Source organism: Leopardus geoffroyi, chromosome A3, assembly GCF_018350155.1.
Source record: "Leopardus geoffroyi isolate Oge1 chromosome A3, O.geoffroyi_Oge1_pat1.0, whole genome shotgun sequence".
NCBI classification, from domain to species: Eukaryota; Metazoa; Chordata; class Mammalia; order Carnivora; family Felidae; genus Leopardus; species Leopardus geoffroyi.
This window is the reverse complement of record NC_059336.1, coordinates 1,532,184-1,550,526: the sequence shown is the minus strand read 5'-3', so window position 1 is coordinate 1,550,526 and position 18,343 is coordinate 1,532,184. Positions and strand designations below refer to the sequence as shown.

At 64.5% G+C, this 18,343-nt stretch overlaps 2 protein-coding genes across 4 annotated transcripts; one reads left to right on the top strand and one right to left on the bottom strand.

Annotated features, from left to right (window-relative positions):
• The first annotated feature begins 889 nt into the window (after window positions 1-889).
• RPS21 (ribosomal protein S21) lies at window positions 890-2,056 on the top strand. The gene is made up of 6 exons (XM_045444057.1): window positions 890-962; window positions 1,114-1,176; window positions 1,276-1,339; window positions 1,476-1,547; window positions 1,847-1,902; window positions 1,989-2,056. Exons 2-6 carry the CDS (start codon window positions 1,127-1,129, stop codon window positions 1,996-1,998), a joined length of 252 nt encoding a protein of 83 aa, XP_045300013.1. The 5' UTR covers window positions 890-962; window positions 1,114-1,126; the 3' UTR covers window positions 1,999-2,056.
• Window positions 2,057-2,169: 113 nt separating this feature from the next.
• On the bottom strand, window positions 2,170-17,378 carry CABLES2 (Cdk5 and Abl enzyme substrate 2). Of its 3 annotated transcripts, XM_045444034.1 has the most exons (11): window positions 16,869-17,378; window positions 13,065-13,109; window positions 9,409-9,480; window positions 9,211-9,303; window positions 7,943-8,020; window positions 7,230-7,338; window positions 6,525-6,690; window positions 6,029-6,132; window positions 5,562-5,668; window positions 4,535-4,739; window positions 2,170-4,340 (listed from the first exon to the last, which is right to left on the bottom strand). In XM_045444034.1, exons 1-11 carry the CDS (start codon window positions 17,348-17,350, stop codon window positions 4,200-4,202), a joined length of 1,602 nt encoding a protein of 533 aa, XP_045299990.1. In that variant the 5' UTR covers window positions 17,351-17,378; the 3' UTR covers window positions 2,170-4,199. The 3 variants fall into 3 exon arrangements, with proteins under 3 accessions (XP_045299990.1, XP_045299991.1, XP_045299992.1); XM_045444035.1 differs by lacking the exon at window positions 13,065-13,109; XM_045444036.1 differs by lacking the exons at window positions 2,170-4,340; window positions 4,535-4,739 and adding an exon at window positions 4,746-4,880.
• Window positions 17,379-18,343: the final 965 nt, after the last annotated feature.

The following is an 18,343-nucleotide window of genomic DNA, read 5'->3' as shown; positions in this document are numbered from 1 at the left end:
AGCTCAGAGCCTGAGCCTGTTTCGGATTCTGTGTCTCCCTCTCCCTGACCCTCCCCCATTCATGCTCTGTCTCTATCTCAAAACTAAATAAACGTTAAAAAAAATTAAAAAAAAAAAAAGAATTTTGTTTTAGGTCCTTGATCCACATCGTTTTTACATAAGGTGTTGAGGTAAGGGTTCAGCTTCCTTCTTTTGTATGCGGATGTCCCATTTTCCCAGCACCGTTTGTGGAAAAGACAGTCCTTTCCCCCCCACAGTGGTCTTGGCAGCCTTGTAGGACATCATTTGACCACACATGTGGTTTATTTCCGGGGTCCCTATTCCGCTGAACACTCGAGGAAAATCCCTCCGCAGACCTCTCTCTGCTACTCTCTCCTTCCTGGCACTCTGGTAGTCTAGCTGCCTCTCCCACCTTCCAGCTACACAATCTTTTGATCACCAGGACTAGCTGGGTTGACCCACATGCAGACACAGGCAGGTCTCAGCGGGTCCTGCCCCGGGAGCTTGGCAGCGTCCCCTCCCTGCCCCGACCTCGATTTCCCGACAGCGGTGTCCCCGCGCCCTAGAGAGGACCCCAAGTCCGCCCGCCGCCTCCCAGCCTGCTCGAGGCTTCCTCCCGCTCGGCCACTGTCGCGGACGAAGTCCCAGGAGGGGTCTGCACGGCCCCCGCCCGCCCACGCGGGGCTGACAGCGGAAGCAGAAGCCGCGGAGACCCGGGCGTCCCCCAGCCCGGCGACGCCTGCCTGGGCCCGCCACCGGCTCCCGCGAGTCCGCCGGGCGCCACCACCCGCAGGTCCCGCCCCGTCCGCCGGAAGCGGAAGTGCGTCAGGGCAACCGGCGGCGCCCCGCGGCGCGCGGGACCCGGAAGCACTCGCCGAGGCCCCGCCCCGTCCTCCAATACCGCCGCCGGCGGAGGAAGTGCTTCCTTTCTGCGCTCGCGCTCGTGGTGGTGGTGGCAGCAGGTGGGTCGCGCGGCCGGGCGGGGGCTCCGTGCGGGGTCTCCGGGCGGGAGCCGACACCCGAGGGCCGGGGCGGCTTGGGGAGACGGCGCGGGGGCCGGGGCGGCTGCAGCGGAGACGCGGCCCGGCCTCACGGCGCCTCGGGGTCTCGCAGGCTTGCCGTCGACATGCAGAACGACGCCGGAGAGTTCGTGGACCTGTACGTGCCGCGGAAATGGTGAGCGAGCCCTTCCACCCGCCCCCGCTCCCCCCCTCCCCTCCTCCCCTCCCCCGCTCACTGCGCTTACCGCCCCCCTCCCCCCCCCCCTCCCCGCAGCTCCGCCAGCAACCGCATCATCGGTGCCAAGGACCACGCGTCCATCCAGATGAACGTGGCCGAGGTGAGCCGGGCGGAGGCAACGGGCCCGTCCCGCCCGGGGGAAAGCCCCCGGGGCGGCCGAAGCCAGGTCGGGGTGGCCTAGCGGGCTGAGTACTCCCGGACCCCAGATCTTTAGGACTCGCGTTGACGATTTGCAGGTTGACAAGGTGACGGGTAGGTTTAACGGCCAGTTTAAAACCTATGCGATCTGCGGGGCTATCCGGAGGATGGTGAGTTTCCCTAGTTTTGCGCACGGGGTGTGCGGTTGAGTGGGGAAGGGGGTCTTCCTTTCTGGAGGCTCGAGTAGATTTGTGGGCTGAGTGGGTGAACTTGTGGGGCTGTGCTAGCCGTCTGCCCCTTCCTGCCGCGGAATAGGGGTGCTAAGGGGCCCAAGATAGGAACCCCCGAGAAAGCACTCAGGTTACCCCCCGCCCCCCATAATCAGGTATGAGGCCGTGTGCCAGGCCTCTCCACTGGACCTCCTGCCAGCTGGGGGTAGCAGGGGTGATAGTCGAGCACTTTTTTCCAGGGTGAGTCTGATGACTCCATTCTACGACTGGCCAAGGCCGATGGCATCGTTTCAAAGTAAGTAAGATGGCCTTTGTTTGGGCACAGAGGCCCGGGACCTTTCCTGAAATGAGGTTTTAACGTCGTCCTTACTTTTGTCGTAGGAACTTCTGACCAGAGAGGATTACAGATGTGAGATGTTTGTCTTAAATAAATAACAAAAATAGCAAAACCCATCTGTGTTGGTTCATTCTGGGAGTGTGGATGCGTTCCTCTGGGCATCAGTATGAGGGCTGCTGTAAAGCTGGACGCGGCTGGTCAGCTGAAAGGAGGCAACCTGTGGCATACTTTGCAAAATCACATTTTACTTTGAACCACAAATACATTACCGTTTGCAAACAAATGACATGTGACTTGACATTGAGGTCAGATAGTCGCTTAGCGCACTTTCAAATGCACAGCTGCTTTCGGAGCCGCCTCTTAGATGTGTGGGCTCGATCTAGAGAGTGAGGGGCTCAGACACGTTTGGCTTCAATACTGGCTTTGCTGCAGTGATTCACTGACCGCCACATGAGCAGCTTTTGGCGTCGAGGACAGGACACACCAAAGGGAGAGTTACAGGTCTGTGAAGGACTAAATCTTACTATGGGAACACAGAAACCTAAACTGCTGTCAGCTGTTCGAACACCTGTGTGGAAATTGTCGAGGACCAGGACGCATGCCCTCTTGAGGTGAAGTCTGGGAACCCGTCCCTTCCAGTGCTTGGAACACTAGAGTGTCCTTGAGATATGAGGGATACACACGTTGCTGTCCAGGAGAAAAGCACCTGTATCTCAGCTCTCTCCCACCCTCATCCGTCTGGGACACGTGTGCATTAGGGGCTGTCGAGGGGGACAGGGAGTTTATCCCACAATAAATAGGGTTGGAATACAGGCTTGGGCTTCGTCCCCCGGGGGAAGAGGAACAGCTGGCCTGCACGCAGACACGGGTGCTGGGGTCCAGGCCGAGCCGTTGGTGCCTGAGCCTTGTGATGAGCAGAACCGGTGTCTCCTTTTGGCAAAAGCATCAGTTCACACACAATACAGGGCGGGGCTGTCGCACAGACTGACAGGTTTGTAGGACAGCAGGGAAGCAGCTTAATGGCCCAGCCAACGTGGTCATTTTTAACGCCAGCTGACCCAGGGAGGGAAATCATCCTTGGTTCTTCAGTGTTTGACGGGACAGTGAGCTGGAGAACCGGGTCACGGAACGTGCAGGAAGGACACGCAGACCTGGGAAAGCCGAACACGGGCCCTGTGGAGAGAAGGGGCAGAGGCCTGCACACAGGTGACAACCACCACTCCCTGGGCTTGCTTCGTGTGACAGCCAAGACTGCGTCCTGCCTACGAAGAAAGGCGTGTGCATCCGCCCCCCAGGGAGATGGGGCTGTCGAGTAGCCCGCCCCCCTCCTGCCTGCCTGAGAGTCCAGTGTGGTGTTCCAAGTCACGGCCTCAACTGCTCTCGACCAGATTTTGTTCCCTTAAGACCCATCAAACCAAATCCCAAGTAACAATAAATACACCGGTTTTCTCCATCACGATATTGCTTAGAAAGATCAAGAGCCAGGAGCAAGCAGTCCAACAAACATCCTGAAGGTCCAGAGTGTCGCAGGCAAGCAGGGTTTCCCGGTGAGAGGTGAAGGGTGGGTCCCCCCTGGGGTGGGCTAGTGTCTGCGCGGAGGCCTGCTGGCGTGTGTGACGCTCGGGCATCAGGATTTCACAGTGACACGATGCTTGGAGTAAGAAGTGAGAGAAACCGGAGTCTGCCCTAGTTGCACTGATGCCAGAGCTCCGCCTGTGGAAGGATGCGGTGGGGGAGGCCAGCGGGCATCCCGAGGGGCTCAGCTGGGCCGGGAGGGAGCTGTGTCCACCAACGAAAACCGGAAAGAGCCAAGACTAATGTTTCGATACACCAACTTCTGCAATTCCAGAGTGTTCAGCAGGCTCCGGAAACCCAGATCTCTGCGATGCGAGCGCAGTGGCTGTGGTGGTTTGCGGAAGACCAGGCGGTGCAAAGGAAAGATGCCGAAATGACCACTTGAGGATCGGGTCGGTCTCAGGCACGTGGAAAAAAATAAAACCTCACGTTTTGCTCGCGTAAAAATGCGAGAAGATTCTCAGGAATGTACCATGGCGGGTGGTGTGCTTTGGAATGAAAGCGGTGTCCCTCCAAGGGAGCAGGTGTGCAGAGACAGCGGCATCAGTTGAGGGGCAGGCGCGTCCCTGCTGTCCCTGCCGGGCGGCCGCTCACACGGACACATCCCTGGGGCCCTGAGCGCCGGGGCGTCTGGGCGGTGTGGGAGGGGTGGCCGCCCTCCGGGCAGAGGCCAGGCTGGGCTAGAACTGCTGCGTGAGGCGTCTGTAGTGAGGTAACACCTGGCCCTCGGGAAGGTAGAGCGCGAGTTCCAAGGCCACCAGCACCGTGAACTCAAACCCGATCAGATCCCTTCTGTTGAACCGAAACCTTTCCTCCAGCTTCTGCACGGGAGGAGGGAGGAGGGAGGAGGGAGGAGGGAAGAGGGAAGAGGGAGGAGGGAGGTTATGTGGACCCCCAGCTCTGCACCAGCCGCTCCGCCCCAGCCGGGTTCTGCACAAGCCACCCCCCACCCTGGTCCAGAGCAGGTCGGGGGCGGAGCCGGGGCGGGGCCGGGGGCGGGGCCGGGCGCACTCACGTCGATGAGCTGCTTCACCTCGCTTCTGCGGAGGTCGCTGCTGATCTTGGCGGCGAGCAGCACGCACGCCCCGGCGCATAGCTTGCGGTTCTGCTTGTTGAGTTTGCCCTGCAGGACGAGCTTCTCGAAGTACACGTAGGCCATGGACACCGTCACAGGCTCCAGGCTGCACTCCTCAGAGAGGTTCCGCATCTCCCGTTTTAAACTGCGGGTTTACACGGAAGCCGGGTGCTGACGGGCAGTGGAAGTGGCCGCCCCTCTCCCTGCTCCAGAGTGGCCCTCCGGGCCGTTGAGAAGGCACCATTTCCTCCAGGTGGGCACGGCCGGCGCTAGGGTCCGCAGCTTGCTGGACAAGCAGGCGGATGTTGGCTTCCCTTGCCCCTCGGGCCGGGCCGTGCCCTCTCCCCCTCCCCCCCCCCCCCCCCCCGAAGTGTACTGGGTAGCCCATGCTGCCCTCCAGGGGCCACCACAGAGGACAGAGTCCCTGCTCCCCTGTGGCTGCGAGAGGGACGATGTGGGGAGAAATAGCACCGCGGAAAGGCCCTGAAGCAGTGTCTGGACCTTCGGCGAAGCCCGTTGGTGCTGGTGAGGGGGGACAGTGAGACAGTGGGGCGAGGAGGGCCCGGGGAAGGGCGATCCCCAGGAGTCCCAACTAGGCCAGGCTGCCTGGGCTCCGGACGGTCCACCACTTAGCTCGCTGAGGTCTTGGGCAAGCCTCCTCGGCCCTTGATCCTGTCTGTCAGATGGGGTCACCACAGTGCCCACCTCCTGTGTGGTTACGGGCATCAGGGAGCAGGGCTAGCAGGTGTGGGTGCAAGCAGCCCTGAGGCGGCCTGACCCATGGAGGTGGCGGGCGGGCGGGGGTGGGGTGGGGAACTGCTGATATTGGCCTGGTCAGATAGCAGGAGGGGACTTGGGCGGGGCACATCTGGACTTATCAAGCTCAAGAACCTACTAGAAGCAGGAGAGGAGAGGAACGGCCTCATCCCGGTGGCGGGGCCCAGAGATCTCTCCTCAGTCCCCTTACCTCCTGATTTTGCTCAGTGTCAGTTTGATGTGTGGGAACTTCTCCCGGAAGGTCTCATTCATGTCCTTCTTGAGGTCAGAGGGCTTCACGTACTCTATTACCGTGGTCTGTGTGCGAGAAGGCCGCAGGGTAGGGGTCGGCCCCGCACAGCCCTGGGGGCCACCCACCCGAGGCCCTGGGGGCTGATTTCACGCTGGCCTGGGTCTGCAAATGGCTTCAGGCAGCAGATCAGAAGAGGACACGTCTCAGGACAGAGGGTCCCAGAGCCTGGGATGCAGAGTGGTGACCCAGGCTGCCAGGGCGGTGTGGTCAGCGCAGCCTCTGGCCTGCTGCACACCCCCTGCTGCCCCGAGGTGCTGGTGCCCTGGGGTGGGGGGCCCGGTAGCCCTGCCCTGGCGGCTCGCTCTCGGCCTGCCCCCGAACACCCAGAGGCGTGTGGACTGGGCCTGCGCCGGTGCCCCCCATACCATGTAAGATGCGAAGATGAGGACCCGCTTGTGCTTGCCACAGGGCCATTGTGGGTCGTCCAGGAGGTTGGGGTTATACTCCAGCGTGTCCCCTGCGTCAGTCCCTGTGTGCAGAGGACAGCCCTGACCGACCATGAGCCCAGGGCTCTGGCCAACCCAAGCCTCAGCTGGAACCCTGGACTAGCCCCTGGGGAACAACGCTTCTGGGGTCTGGGAGGGACTCTAGGCCACAGTTCCCTGTCCCTGAGGGCTGGGTGGAAGGATGTCCTGACCGAGAGACCCCTGCCCCTGCCCCGGAGCTGTGTGTGGACACGGGATCTCTCGGGTTCCTGGGTGGATGAAGCACAGGCCGTCTGCTCCCTTCTCCCAAGCCTGGCTCCCCGTCTGGACCGGGGGCTATGGGCTTCAGTGTGATTCTGGTCTGCCTGCCACAGTGTGTCCCTTGCCCAGCTGGTGTGGCTGCCTGCCCGGCACCCGGTTAGGGCACGTGGGGTACCTAGATCCGTGCCGGCTGGTGCTGACTTGGCTGGGGTAGGTTTGTATCTTGACCCTGGCAGAGCCCGGGGGATGCTGGGCCGGGGCTGGGGTGGCAGGCCGTGGCTGTCTGTCTTGTGAGTGACCAGGGCGTTGGTAGGGTACAAGAACTTGGCATAAGACACCACCTGGAGGGGAACGGGTGTCAGGGCTCAGTCCCAGTCATCCCCGGGTCCACAGCCCCTCGTAAGACCAGAAGTCCAAGCAAGCTGTGCCTTACTCCTTCTGCTGCAGGCAGCCCCCACACGAACGACACCCTCATGGGGACAAGGAAGGACCCACTGAGAGCTAACGCTCCCGGGCATCCCTCCCTGTTACACCAACACTTGACGCTAGTGTCATCAGTAACAAGAACGTCCCCGAATGCCACCTGCGCCATCCCCCACGTGGGATCTGCAGCACAGGAACCTTCTTGCTGCCTCTGAAGCCCTTGACCTCTGACTTCCAGCACAGAGGCAGCACCTGGGCCCCCGCCCAACTCACGCGGGTTCCCATCAGCTCGCTGCTGAGCGAGGTGAGGGGCCTATCTGCACAGGGCTGTGTGGCTTCCTCCCGACACTTTGCACTTTAGGAGTCAAGAAAAACCCAGCTCCGTGTTGATCGCCTGGGCGAGCACAAGCTCCCAGCCCACCCACCAGCCCGGACTGAGCACGGCCTCCACTCTTGCCTTCCCATCTGCTCCCAGCTCGACGCCCTCCAGCTCAAAGACCATCTCGGAAGACACGGAGACGCCGCCTGACGGATGCCTCTGCTTCTGGCCGTCCACCCGCAGGTCACTGCAATGCACGGGGGGAGGCGGCTGCCGGGCCTTCCTCTGTCCCCAGAGGCGGCAGGGGAGCAGGGGCCCCCGCTCTGCGCCCGCCAGGCCCAGAGCTGGGGGACGGGAACTGTACCAGCACTGCCTCGGGCACAGGGGAAGGACCCCGGGCCCCGCGCTGCCCAGTCCTGCCCCTTCCCAGTCCCACATACTTCCTGTGAGAACACCTGCAGGCTGGCAGTAATGGGGCGGCACCAGCCTCTCCCTAGGCCTCCCCCCCGGGCCAGCTTCACCCAGGCCCCTCGCCTGGCAGGTTTCTCTACTGCTGTTTCACGGCAGGTCCTGTGGTGCTATCTCCACCCTGACGGTCACCTTCCTGGAGCTATGCCGGGATGCACTCGCCAGGGTCGGCCACAGGACGCATCCCCATGAGGAGGACCGCCCCAAGGCAACTGCGTGTAAGTAACGTGCGGACACACCCCTCCCAGAGAACCAGGACCCAAATGGCCTTCAGTGCTCCCGAGGCGCTCTGGCAGAAGCGGGTCTGCTGGCCTCGGTGTGAGGCCACTGCAACCCGGGGGAGGGGTGGGGGGGGCCTAGCCCATGGCCCCCTGGTCACTCACCTGACCCGCAGACCTTCTCCATAGGGCAGGACCGAGAAGGCTGCACACAGGGACCTCTTGGCACAGATCAGCACGATCCTGGGGGGAAGGGTTGGTCAGAGCAGGTGGCAGGTGTTTCCAGGAGAAAGTTCCTTCCCGCCTAGACTTGGGTCATGCAAGCTGCCTGGGGTGTCCAGGGGACAGGAGAGCCAGTCGGTCTGGCTGTCCCAGCTCTCGCCCGTTCCCTGCAGGTGCTTAGCGAGGGTGCTCGGTCCCGCTGGCAGGTGCGTCCCCTCCACAGGATGTGCGGCACAGGAAGGTCTGGCCTGGCCCGTGCAGGCAGCGGGAGGCCAGTGGTCGGGGCTGCTCACCCAGGAGAGGCCAGGCTTTGGAGGACATGAGAGCAGAGGTGTGCACCCAGAGGACTGTCCGGCTCAGGGGGCCTGTCCTCAGCCTACCTGGAGGGGCTGATAGAGCCAAGAAGCGCCTACTTCTGCGTCCTGAGCCAAGCTGGCCAGGAGGCGCCCCGCGTGGGGCGTGTGGCAGGAAGGCCAGCCCTTCCCCCCACTCTGGGCTGGGATCTACCCTGCCCGGCCCGGCCCGGCTCCAGCAGCAGGAGACTCCCCTCTTTTCTGGCTGTGACTGCTGGCCCCCCGGGGCTCCCGGGAGCCAGCCCAGCGCTGGGGCCTGTTCCTCAGCACCAGCACGGGCCTGTCACACTGGGGTTCACGCTGGGGGGGTCCAGGCCACTGCTAGAACACAGAGCTCCCCGACAAGGCCACCGGGTGGATGCCTGGCAGCACGGCCTCCAGCAGGAAGGGCACCGAGCTCAGATGCCCCAGGGTTGGCAGGACAGGGCGTGAGGGACGGGCGACGGGAACGCCTTCAGGGCACCCACACAGCACCCACAGACCCAGGAGTTCCTCCCGGCTGCCCGTCTACACCCTGGTCTGGGGCAGCCAGATCTCGGCTTTTAGTGTAACCTCCCGGCCGCTGCCCTCCTCTCCCGGCCACGTTCCGTCGCCACACCTGCTCTGTTTCCGATGTCCCTTCACCTCAGCGCTCCTACTCAAGCTGGTGTCCACCAGGGGGCCCTTCACCCGGGACACCGGAGAGGAAGGGGGCGGCGGACCCGAGCTTGAACACTGGGGGAAGCAGGAGCCGCTCGCCGACACGGGGTTCGAGGGTGGACGTGCGGGGCAGCGCCGCGGCTGCACGCGTGGGCCCGGGATCGGACTCCCGCTCTGCCTCTGGGCGGCCACACGCTTGCTCCCGTGGCACATGCGTACCTGCTGTTCCTCGTGTCGTACTGTCGCATGTTCTTGATGAAGTGAGTCTTCTTTAGGCCTTTATGTCTTGGGGAGCCGGATATGTGTTTGGTTCTGCAATTTAAACCCCAGGTCACTCTCCCCTCCCTCTAGAGCCCCTCTGGCCCCAGAGCCTGGTGGCTGGGGCGCGCGGGGTCTCAGAGCCAGCGGGACCCTCACCTCTGAACGGAGGCACATCCCACAGCATCTTCCAGGAACTCGAGAGAGCAGCGCTGGGAGGCAACTCGCCGTCTGTAAAAAAGACAGGGCAGGGCCTCAGCAACAGACCGGGGAGACGGCTGCTGTCGGACCTGGAGACGCGCTCGCGGCCTTCTCCCCGTTGGACAGCAGCGCACAGCCATGGTGTCAGGAGCCCGTCTGTGGCCACATCTGAGTCGCGGGCAAGACTCAGGACCAGACTGTGCCAGAACATCGCAAGGGGGACCAGCGCCCTGGTCCACCGCTGCCCACTGCCTCCCGGAGCTCAGGCCAGCAGGTCCCGAGAGCCCTCTCTGGCCCAGGACGGGGCACGGCAGCTCCGCTCAGCCACAGCAGGCTGAAGGCAGGGAGGGGCTTCTGGAAGTCTTCCAGGATTGGAGGAATCGCTCCTGGAGGGCTCCCAACCTCCCCCCTCCCCCACATCAGGGGGCTTCTCGAGCGGGAAGGTTCAGACCCTGTGTGGGCTGCACCTCCAGGTCAAGATCATGCACCCGGGTTACTGGCACCAAGACCACCACCTGGTCACTCGTCGACTTCCTAGTCCTCGTGGGGGTCACAAGCACATCTCACAGGTGAGCCCCGAGCCCCCACACCTCCCCAAAAGAGGGAGGCTCCGGGGGGCCGAGGCCGTGTGTTCTGTGACATGAAGCTACACGGGTCCTGAGCTCAGCCTGGGCCGGCACGTGCCGGGTGGGTGCCCCGGTGTCCGTGGCACTATTTCACTCCAAACGTGAGCTGAGGGCGGGCTCCTGGGGAGGGGACCGGTGTGGGGGGTGGCACAGGGCAGAGGACGCCACTCCTGGGAGCTGCAGCCTGCCTGGGAGCAACACTGTCCCCCGGCAGGACCCCTGGCTTCCGATCCAGGCCCGGTGTGGTCAGGCCACCTCACCAAGTGGAGCCAGCCTGGAATCCAGGTCGCTATGAGCCCGTGAGTCCCTGGGGAGCCGTCGTGCCCTAGGGGCTCAGCCACCCCCACCGGCCACGGACCGAGCGCCGGATCGAGTGCCTGCGGCAACTCGGCACCTGCCCGAGGTCACACAAGCAGGGCAGTCTGGGGGGCCCCAAGGCTGTCACCATGAAGCCACAGCCCACACTCCACTTACTTCTTTACAATGACAAAGACAGCAGAAGCTTATCGAAAAGAAATGAGAATTGAACACAGTGGAAACTCCGGTGAAACGCCGGGTGTCCCAGAGCGGCCCCACCTCCAGAGACGGGGCTGGTGGTGGTGGAGGACACCCGCCCGTCGGAGGAGAGTGCCCGGGGCGGGGGACGTCAGTGCGAGGGGAGTCTGGTGGGGGGGGGGGGCGCCGAGGCCTGGCCAGGGTGGCGGGGGGATGTGCGGCAGGGGCCTCCGCAGGCAGGTACGCTGACTGCTCACGAGGCAGCAGGAGGGGCGTGTCGGGCACAACCCAGCGTCCCGAGAAGCCTGGGGTGGGTGCAGGTGAGCACCGTCCCCGCGCCAGGTGAGCAGGTGGATGTGCGGGACCTACCGGCTTGGGCACAGCCCGACCGTCCCCGGGGGTGTCTGTGTGCTGCTTTGCAGGGCTGGCTCAGAGGCCCCACGGAGCAGCCCCGTGTGGCTTCCTCAGACTCATTTCCTCGGCTAATTTCCCAGGCGATGCTCCAGTGGCTCCTGCACGCCTGGGAGCTCGCGTGCCCGGAGCCAACAGCCACCTCCGTGGACGCCGGCCCCACACGCGGCCTCTGGCCCGGCGCCCGTTGGAGCGGCAGGCGCGTCACGGCGCTCTGCTGCCTGGCTCACTCCTCCCGTGGGTTCCGGGTTGAGGCAGTCAGCTCAGCAAGCTGTTAAGATCTGTTCCCAGTTGCTTTTGCAGACATCTGTGGTTTTCTTCCACTCGTCTCTCCGCGTGAGCATTTTACATATAAGCTCAGTCCTCGCAATAACGGCACGTGACGGGCCATGCCCTCACTCTCAGTTCTCAGGTGGGGAAACGGAGGCACAGAGCCAGCGAGCAACTTGCCCGAGATCACGCAGCTTGTAAGGCGGTACTGGGCCCTGCACCCCCGCAGGCGGTCTGTGCGACCACTACCGCTGCAGCGCTGGCTGGGGTGGCTGGAATCGAGGCCGCCCCCCAGACATTTCCTCAGGTGCTCCCTTGCTGAACTTGGCCTCCATTCCAGAGATGCCATTAGCGCGTGGATGAACACCTGTGGCCCCCGGTCAGGGCACCCCGAGCCGTGGGTCTGGGTGGGCACCTGGGACACGGGAGGCCCGGGTGTGCCGCTTCCGGCTTCCCCGGCGTTACTGGGCGCATCCGTCCGCAGAGGGCGGAGTGAGCTGCAGAACGTTCCGCAAGTGAGTCTGTGGGCAGGAGAGGAGCAGCCTGCAGGCTCCCAGGGATCTCAACATCCTTGGGTGTGGAGGTGACCGCATCGTGGGCGGCAAAGGCAGCAGGACAGCCGGTGGTCAAGCCACAGGCGAGGCCAGAGCCCTGGTGGTGGACACGCAGGACCTTCCCAGGGCCTCCCCTGGTGGTCAGGAGGGGCTCGCCCTTCCCAGGACATGGAGCAGCGCCAGCCGTCCCTTACGCAGCGCCCCCTTTCAAAGAACCTGCTGGCCGGTCTTTTGGTGGCTTCCTCTGGAGGAATGTGGAGCCCTCTGGGGACTCCCAAGGTGAGACCACCAGGGCCTCACACACAGCTCCGGCAGGATGGGCCACCCAGCATGGGCGGGCTCCGGCCGAGGGTGCCCCGGCTCAGCCTCTCTGGACACAGCCACCCAGAAAGGCGTCCGTCTGGCCAGCAGGCAGGACAGAAGCCCTGTGGCAGCTCGAGTGGAAGCACACTCCCCGCTGGGGGCAGCGGGCGCGGTCAGCAGGAGGCCGGGCACGCCGTGCTCACCACGTGTGGTCGCCTCCCTGTGCCCGCACATCACATGCTGCCGTGATGGCGGTGAAAAAGTGGGGGTCTTGGTGTGCGAAGGGTACTGGCTGCGGAGAGCTTCTGGGGGGGGGGGCCGTGTGCTGCCCCAGAGCTGGGCCTGCATTTTACACCCCATTGAAAAACACCACCCACAAACAAGCTACAGAGAACACAGCTCGGGCTTTCTGCCCCCTGCACTGCCTCACCCCCCAGCCCTGGATGTCTGGGCAAACACGGGTCTTCCCTGCCCAGAAGCCTCTCCGTGGCGCCCAGGTCAGTGTATGCGGGATGGTGTCTACTCGCCATCTGACTCTCTGGGGAAGAAGGGGCCAGAGGTCAGGGGTGTGGGAGAGGCTGTCGAGGGCACAGGTGCCCACCGTGCTGACCACGGCTTGCTGGCTCTCCGGCTCGCGCTCAGAATTACCCCCCACCTGCCCCCGAAACACGAAACGTGAAACACAAACAGGAAGAGAGATTGCTATTTGTTAGTTTCTAGCACCTGATGGACGTCCTTTACTCTGTAACTACAGAAACGCCCAACGGAGCAGGGTGCCCACCTGAGGTCTGTTTGAGGGCCGAGGACCACCCAGACTGAGGGAGGGGCCCAGTGAAGGCGTCAGGCCAGCTGAGAGCAGGCTGCTGACAGGTACCAGTGCCAATGACCTGAGACGCTCTCCTGCTCCGTGCCCATCCGAGCGCAGCGGCCGACCTCGCAGACCCTTGGTGCACACCTGTCCAGGGAGTGGTGGTCCTGGGTGCCCCATCTCGCCAAGTCCCTGCCAGGCAAAGCACAAACCCCAAATTCCAGCCAACCGCTCAGGGAGGCTTGAAGACCCCTTGGCCATGGGACCCAGGGTGTGGTCTCTGGGGTTCAGGTCTCAGGCCTCTGAGCCACCCTGGGGCAGCGCCTCTAGGCTCTAACCTTGGCTGCCACCTCTGGCTGCCCTCCAGCAAGAAGCCCCCGAATCAGAGTTGTGAGCACACTGCCAGATGCGCCACTGAAATTGGCTCAATTTGGACAGGAGCTTGGCAGCTTCTGGAACACGAGGTGGCTCCTGGCCAACATGGTGGCTAAAATGCTCAGCCCCTTCTCAGGACCGTTCCGGCGTGAACCCTCCAGGATTGCGAGAGTCTGCGTTCCCAGCTGACACAGCAATGTCCTTGGGCTCCCCCGTGCCCCGGCTCACCTTCCCGGTCATGAGTCCCTTGGACACTAACGTGGACTGTGGTGGGCTCAGCTGGGCTCCCCAAAAGTTACACTGAAGTCCTAACCCCTGATATCTGTGACCGTGACCATATTTGGAAGTAGGATCTTTGCAGATGTGACCAAGTTAAGATGTGGCCATTAGGGTGGGCAATGACTGGTGTCCCTCTAAGGAGGGGAAAACGCCAGGTGCAGACAGAGACACCCAGGAGAAGCCACGTGCAGATGGAGGCCGACACTGGGGGGCTGAGGCCACGCACGAGCCAAGGGACGCTTGGGGCCACCAGGAGCCGGGGGAGGCAGGAAGGCCCCTTCCCTGGAGCCTCCAGACGGGACCTCAGACCTATGAGCTCTGAGACGGTGCGAGGAAGCCCTGTGTTGTTCAAAGCCGCCCAGCCCACGGTGCTTTGTTTTGGCAGCGAGAGAGGAGGGCGCGGGGCCCGGCGGGGGCCACCTGTTTCTGCCGGCTGGAGGAGCCCAGCGTCCTGCCCGCTCGTGGTAAGCGACTGCAGTGTTGAAATGAAAATAAATGCCAAGCTGGGGGCTCGAGAGGAACAGGGATTCCAATGACTTGCTCACCGGCTTAGCAGGAGAAACCATGCCAGACTCAACCCTGAGTGTGAAACACAGCTTTCCTGCTGTGGACTGCGTGTGAGCACTCGCTGGTAACCTGGTTGTGACAAGCGTCTGCTCGCCTGGCCCTGGCCGCTGCCTCCCCTCGCCGAGCCCGTGACCTCCCCTGGCCTCACACAGCCCCTCGGGTTCACAGTATGTACGGCAGAAGCACTTCACAGAGGAGTAAACTGAGGCTCAGTGGGGCCGCGCTTCCTGCCAGTGGTCACAGAGCCCCTGACGGGCACAGGTCTGTTCTGCAGGCCTGGGTCGAAGCACCACACTGGTACAGACTCTGGAAGAGGCCCTCCCCCCGCCTGCTCCTGGAAAACAACAGACTCTCGACTGAGCCTGCAGCTAGGAGCCCCCTTTGCTAGGCCGGCCGCCCCCGCACGCACTCCGCAGCGACTCCCTCTGTGGGCCCGTCTCTGGGCCTGGGGAACTCACAGTGACGTGGACAGTCCCCACACGGGGGGCCCGCTATCTGTCCGCCGGGAGGGACAGTGGGTTCACGGCCCGGGCTCACGCCAGGGGTGGAGGGACACGGGGACGGGGGTGGACGCAGCAGGAAGACCGAAGGGCGCCCGGACCCACACCATATCCCATCCCGAGCCAGCCTCCTCCCGAGCTCAGGCCCCTGCACCCCCCCCCCCCCCCGCCCCAGGAATGGGCCACGCGGTGACACCACGGGCCACGCGGCCTCACAGGGCTCCTGGTTACGGTGTCACATCCAGCATCCACGGCCCCCAAGCCCCTCCCTGGCAGGCTGCTGGCCAGGCTGGTTCGCAGGGTCCGGCCCACAGCAGGGCGGCCTGCTTGCTGAGCAGACACGTGGTCCGCACAGGCACACGCACACGGAAGGGGCAGGGGGCGGCCGGCGTCACACGGCGGGGAGCACACGCATCGCTCTCCAGCTGGGGCCCGTCTCCAGGCGAGCCGCCTTCCCCCCGAAGCCCCACGACTCCTCCCACGACAGACGGGCTTTGCCATCCACCCGGCGCAAGGGGGGACCGTCCTCGACCACTTCGAGGCCGAGGGCAAGTGCGCTTCGGGGCTCTGTTTTTAAAACGGACGGACTCCTGCTAGGGAACTAGCTGGTTCTCGGTGTCAGCCTCCTCTCGCACAAGCACCCCCATGTCACCCCCCAGGGGACCGGACGCGGGCTGCCGAGCTGCCGCGTGTTGGGGATTCTGATCCCCTGGCCCCAGTCAGCCCCCCAAGCGCCTCCGGAGCGCAGCCAGGCTTGTTTGAGGAAGGGGTCCAGGGTGTCCTTCCGGCCTGCCCAGGAGGCAGCCGCTCCTCTGTATGGTTAGAAATACCACTGTGGTGGGACAGTGACCTCGGCAAGCGCTTCTCCACGGGCCACACACAAGAGCTCTGACCCTAAAGTGAGAGCCAAGCGTTGTATTCTGGACTGAACCTTCCCAACCAAAACAGCCCTAGAAAAGACCCCGATGCCGTGACCCCCGTCTGACGGCCGAGGGTGGGAGGCACCATGGCGTGCGCAGCCGTGACGACCCCCAGCTGAGAAGAGCCGCCTCTGGACCCCAGGAGTGGCCCGCCTCTGCAGGGCCCTGGGCTGCGGGGCTCCGCACTGGGGCCCTTCCGCACACCCTGCAGCTCTGTCCTGCACACAGTGGCCTTCCAGGGGGACCGTGACCGCAGCCCATCCTCAGTGCCAGGCCCCAAATGGGTCCTCAAGGTGCAGGTGGGCAGTGGCAGGGCATGGGATAGCCCCGGAACCTGGAGGAAGGGGCGAGGAGGCAGGGTAGTGGTAGCAGTACTGAAGGGGCAGCCGAAGCTGCAGCTACGCAGGAGGCTGGGCAAGGGTCTCCGGGGCAGGAGGCAGGGCGTCTGGCAGCCAGGCCTTTCTGGGCACAGGCACACTGGAGGGGCAGGGCTCAAGGGTGGGGGCTGATCTGGCTTCCTCGAAATGGGCCGAGGGCTTCCTGGAAATGGAATCCGAGCAGGCGGAGTGAGTGCAAGCTGGGGTGTGACAGGGCCAGGGACACTGAACCCAGAGGGGACCGGGGCGGGTGGGGGGGAGGGCTGGGAGGCTGCACAGAGGTAGGGAGTGTACCAGGGAGCGGGAGCTGTGGGATGGCAGGCTGGGAGGTTGGCCCTGGTACAGAAGACTCAGAAACTGGATGTCACGGTGCAGGAAGAACCCTGGCCCACATGGAGGGGTCGCCCAGCTAGGGAACGCAAGGGGCCACACAAGAGTGCTCCAGAATCCAGAGTCCAGGATAAAGGCGGGCTGGGGAGGGGCGTGTCCAGAGCTGGCAGGGCTGTGTGTCTGGGGGCTGATGAGGGCTGAGGAGCTGGAAGAATTAAGGGGACCGTGGCCCCGGTGTCTGGGGACAAGCCCCGAGGACGCTGACCCCCACATCTTAGACTGACCGGGCCCAAGCAAGACTCTCTTTCTCAGGCTGGCAAAACCAGGGCACCCCAACCCTGGGTCTGCGGCTCACAGGAGATCAGGGTCACCTTCTGATCTCCAAGTCCTGTGCCGACAGGGCCCCAGGTGACCCCGATCCCCAAGTCCTGTGCAGAGGGGGCCTGGCCCACTGTGCCCCCATGCCTTGGACCGACGCTCCCCGCCCAGGTCACCCTGACCCAGTGTCCTGGGCTGTCAGGTCGCCGGCCCACCTCCACTCCTGGGTCGACGTCCCCAGGTCACCCCAGCCCCGCGCTGCTGCAGCTCAGGGCCCGCACTCACCTCTGGCGTTGCCCGTCCAGCCCGAGCCCCAGGCCGAGGCCGAGGCCGGCGGGCGCGGGGGCGGGCGCGGGGCTGAGCAGGCCCTGGGGCGCCGACGCCCTGCCCGCGATCCCGGGCAGCCCGGGCAGGCTGGCGGGGGGCGCGGGCGGCGGCGGCGGAGGCGGCGGGGCCCCGCGGGAGGAGGGCTCGGGTCCCGGGGGTCCCGGCGGCGGCGCGGGCGGCTCGTGGGCCTCGGCGGGCGGCGGCGGCGGCGGGGGCGGCGGCGGCGGGGCTTTCTCTCCGCCCGGGCCCAGGCTCGGGGGCCGGCCGTCCAGGGAGATGTTGTTGAGGAAGAAGAGCGCGGCCTGGCGGCGCCGCGAGTCCCCGCGCCTCCGGGGCGCCTGCGGCGGGACCCTGGCGGCGGGGCCGGGGCCGGCGGGCGGCGGGGCCCTGGCGGGGCCGGGGGCCGGGCCCGGGGCTCCACCCGCCGCGGCCGCGGCCATCCTCGGACTGAGCCCGCCGGCCGCCCGCCGCTGCCGCCCCACCTGCGCGCACGCGCCCGCGAACGCCGCCCATTGGCCGAGACGCCCCGCATGCAAATGAACAGCTGTTGTGCTTTTTCATTGGCCCGCACGGCGCGGTGGGCGGACCGCGGAGGTCGCCCGTTTGTGGGGGGGGGGGGAGGGGGAGGAGGATGGTGGGCGGCTCCCCTGGGTCTTAGAGGCAGTTCTGCTGCGGCGGGCAAGGCAGCCCTGTCACCCAAGGTTCGAATCCCCTCTTCGGAAGCAGGAGCTTCGGGGAGCTGGCGCCCTGTTCTTCTTGCTGGGTTGCGGATTTCGTGGTCAGCCTCCGTTGAGCCTGAGTCTTTAGGCTCCAGCGCTTGTCTCCTCGGGGGTGTGTGTCGGTGCTGGGAGCTGGGGTGTGGGGGCCAAAGCTGTGCCGCCTGCCCTCTGCAGGAGAGGGGGCTTCAGCTTGCAAAAGGTCATCTCCTCGAGGAGCCCCAAGGCTCCTTGGAATGGCAGGTGGTGCCACCTGGCTTCCCTCACTGACTGAGGAAGACACTGAGGGTCTGAAGGGAGAAGGCACTTGCCTGGGATCACCTGCAGATGGGGGCAGTGCTGGGCCTTCAGTCTCAGGCAGGGTCTTGCAGTTCCCTCAGCAGCAACGTGACCTGAGCCTTCGTGGTGCCTCGGCCTCACTTTCCCATTCTGTACCCAGGTGCCCCTGACCTCAGAGCAGGTGGCTTCGTGCTCGGGTACTGCCCTCTGGAGCCCCCAGGAGCCCACCTGTGTCTTTGGCGGGGGGGGGGGGGGACAGGGTCCCGCCACCACCTCGTCTGCTCTGTCCAACTTTCTGCCTGGGACAACGACTTCAGGGTACTGTCAGGATTACTCAGGATCAGTGAGGGACATCCCAGCACGGGGTCAGCAGTGCTGCTGCAGATCCGGGCACCTGCTGCTGGGTTGGCCCAGTAGTGCCTCTGCGTGTAGCTGCTG

What these genes read in the sequence shown, in the direction of transcription:
- CABLES2 (XM_045444034.1), bottom strand. Translation starts at nt 17,350, where the DNA reads ATGGCCGCGGCCGCGGCGGGTGGAGCCCCGGGCCCGGCCCCCGGCCCC. An exon ending in GACCACCACTCCCTGGACAG is followed by an intron (nt 9,481 to 13,064) that starts GTGTGCACCAAG and finishes TCTTTTTTACAG; the next exon opens with ACGGCGAGTTGCCTCCCAGC. An exon ending in AGCTGGGAGCAGATGGGAAG is followed by an intron (nt 6,691 to 7,229) that starts GCAAGAGTGGAG and finishes GTTCCCCTCCAG; the next exon opens with GTGGTGTCTTATGCCAAGTT.
- RPS21 (XM_045444057.1), top strand. Translation starts at nt 1,127, where the DNA reads ATGCAGAACGACGCCGGAGAGTTCGTGGACCTGTACGTGCCGCGGAAA. An exon ending in TCCAGATGAACGTGGCCGAG is followed by an intron (nt 1,340 to 1,475) that starts GTGAGCCGGGCG and finishes GACGATTTGCAG; the next exon opens with GTTGACAAGGTGACGGGTAG. An exon ending in GCGGGGCTATCCGGAGGATG is followed by an intron (nt 1,548 to 1,846) that starts GTGAGTTTCCCT and finishes ACTTTTTTCCAG; the next exon opens with GGTGAGTCTGATGACTCCAT.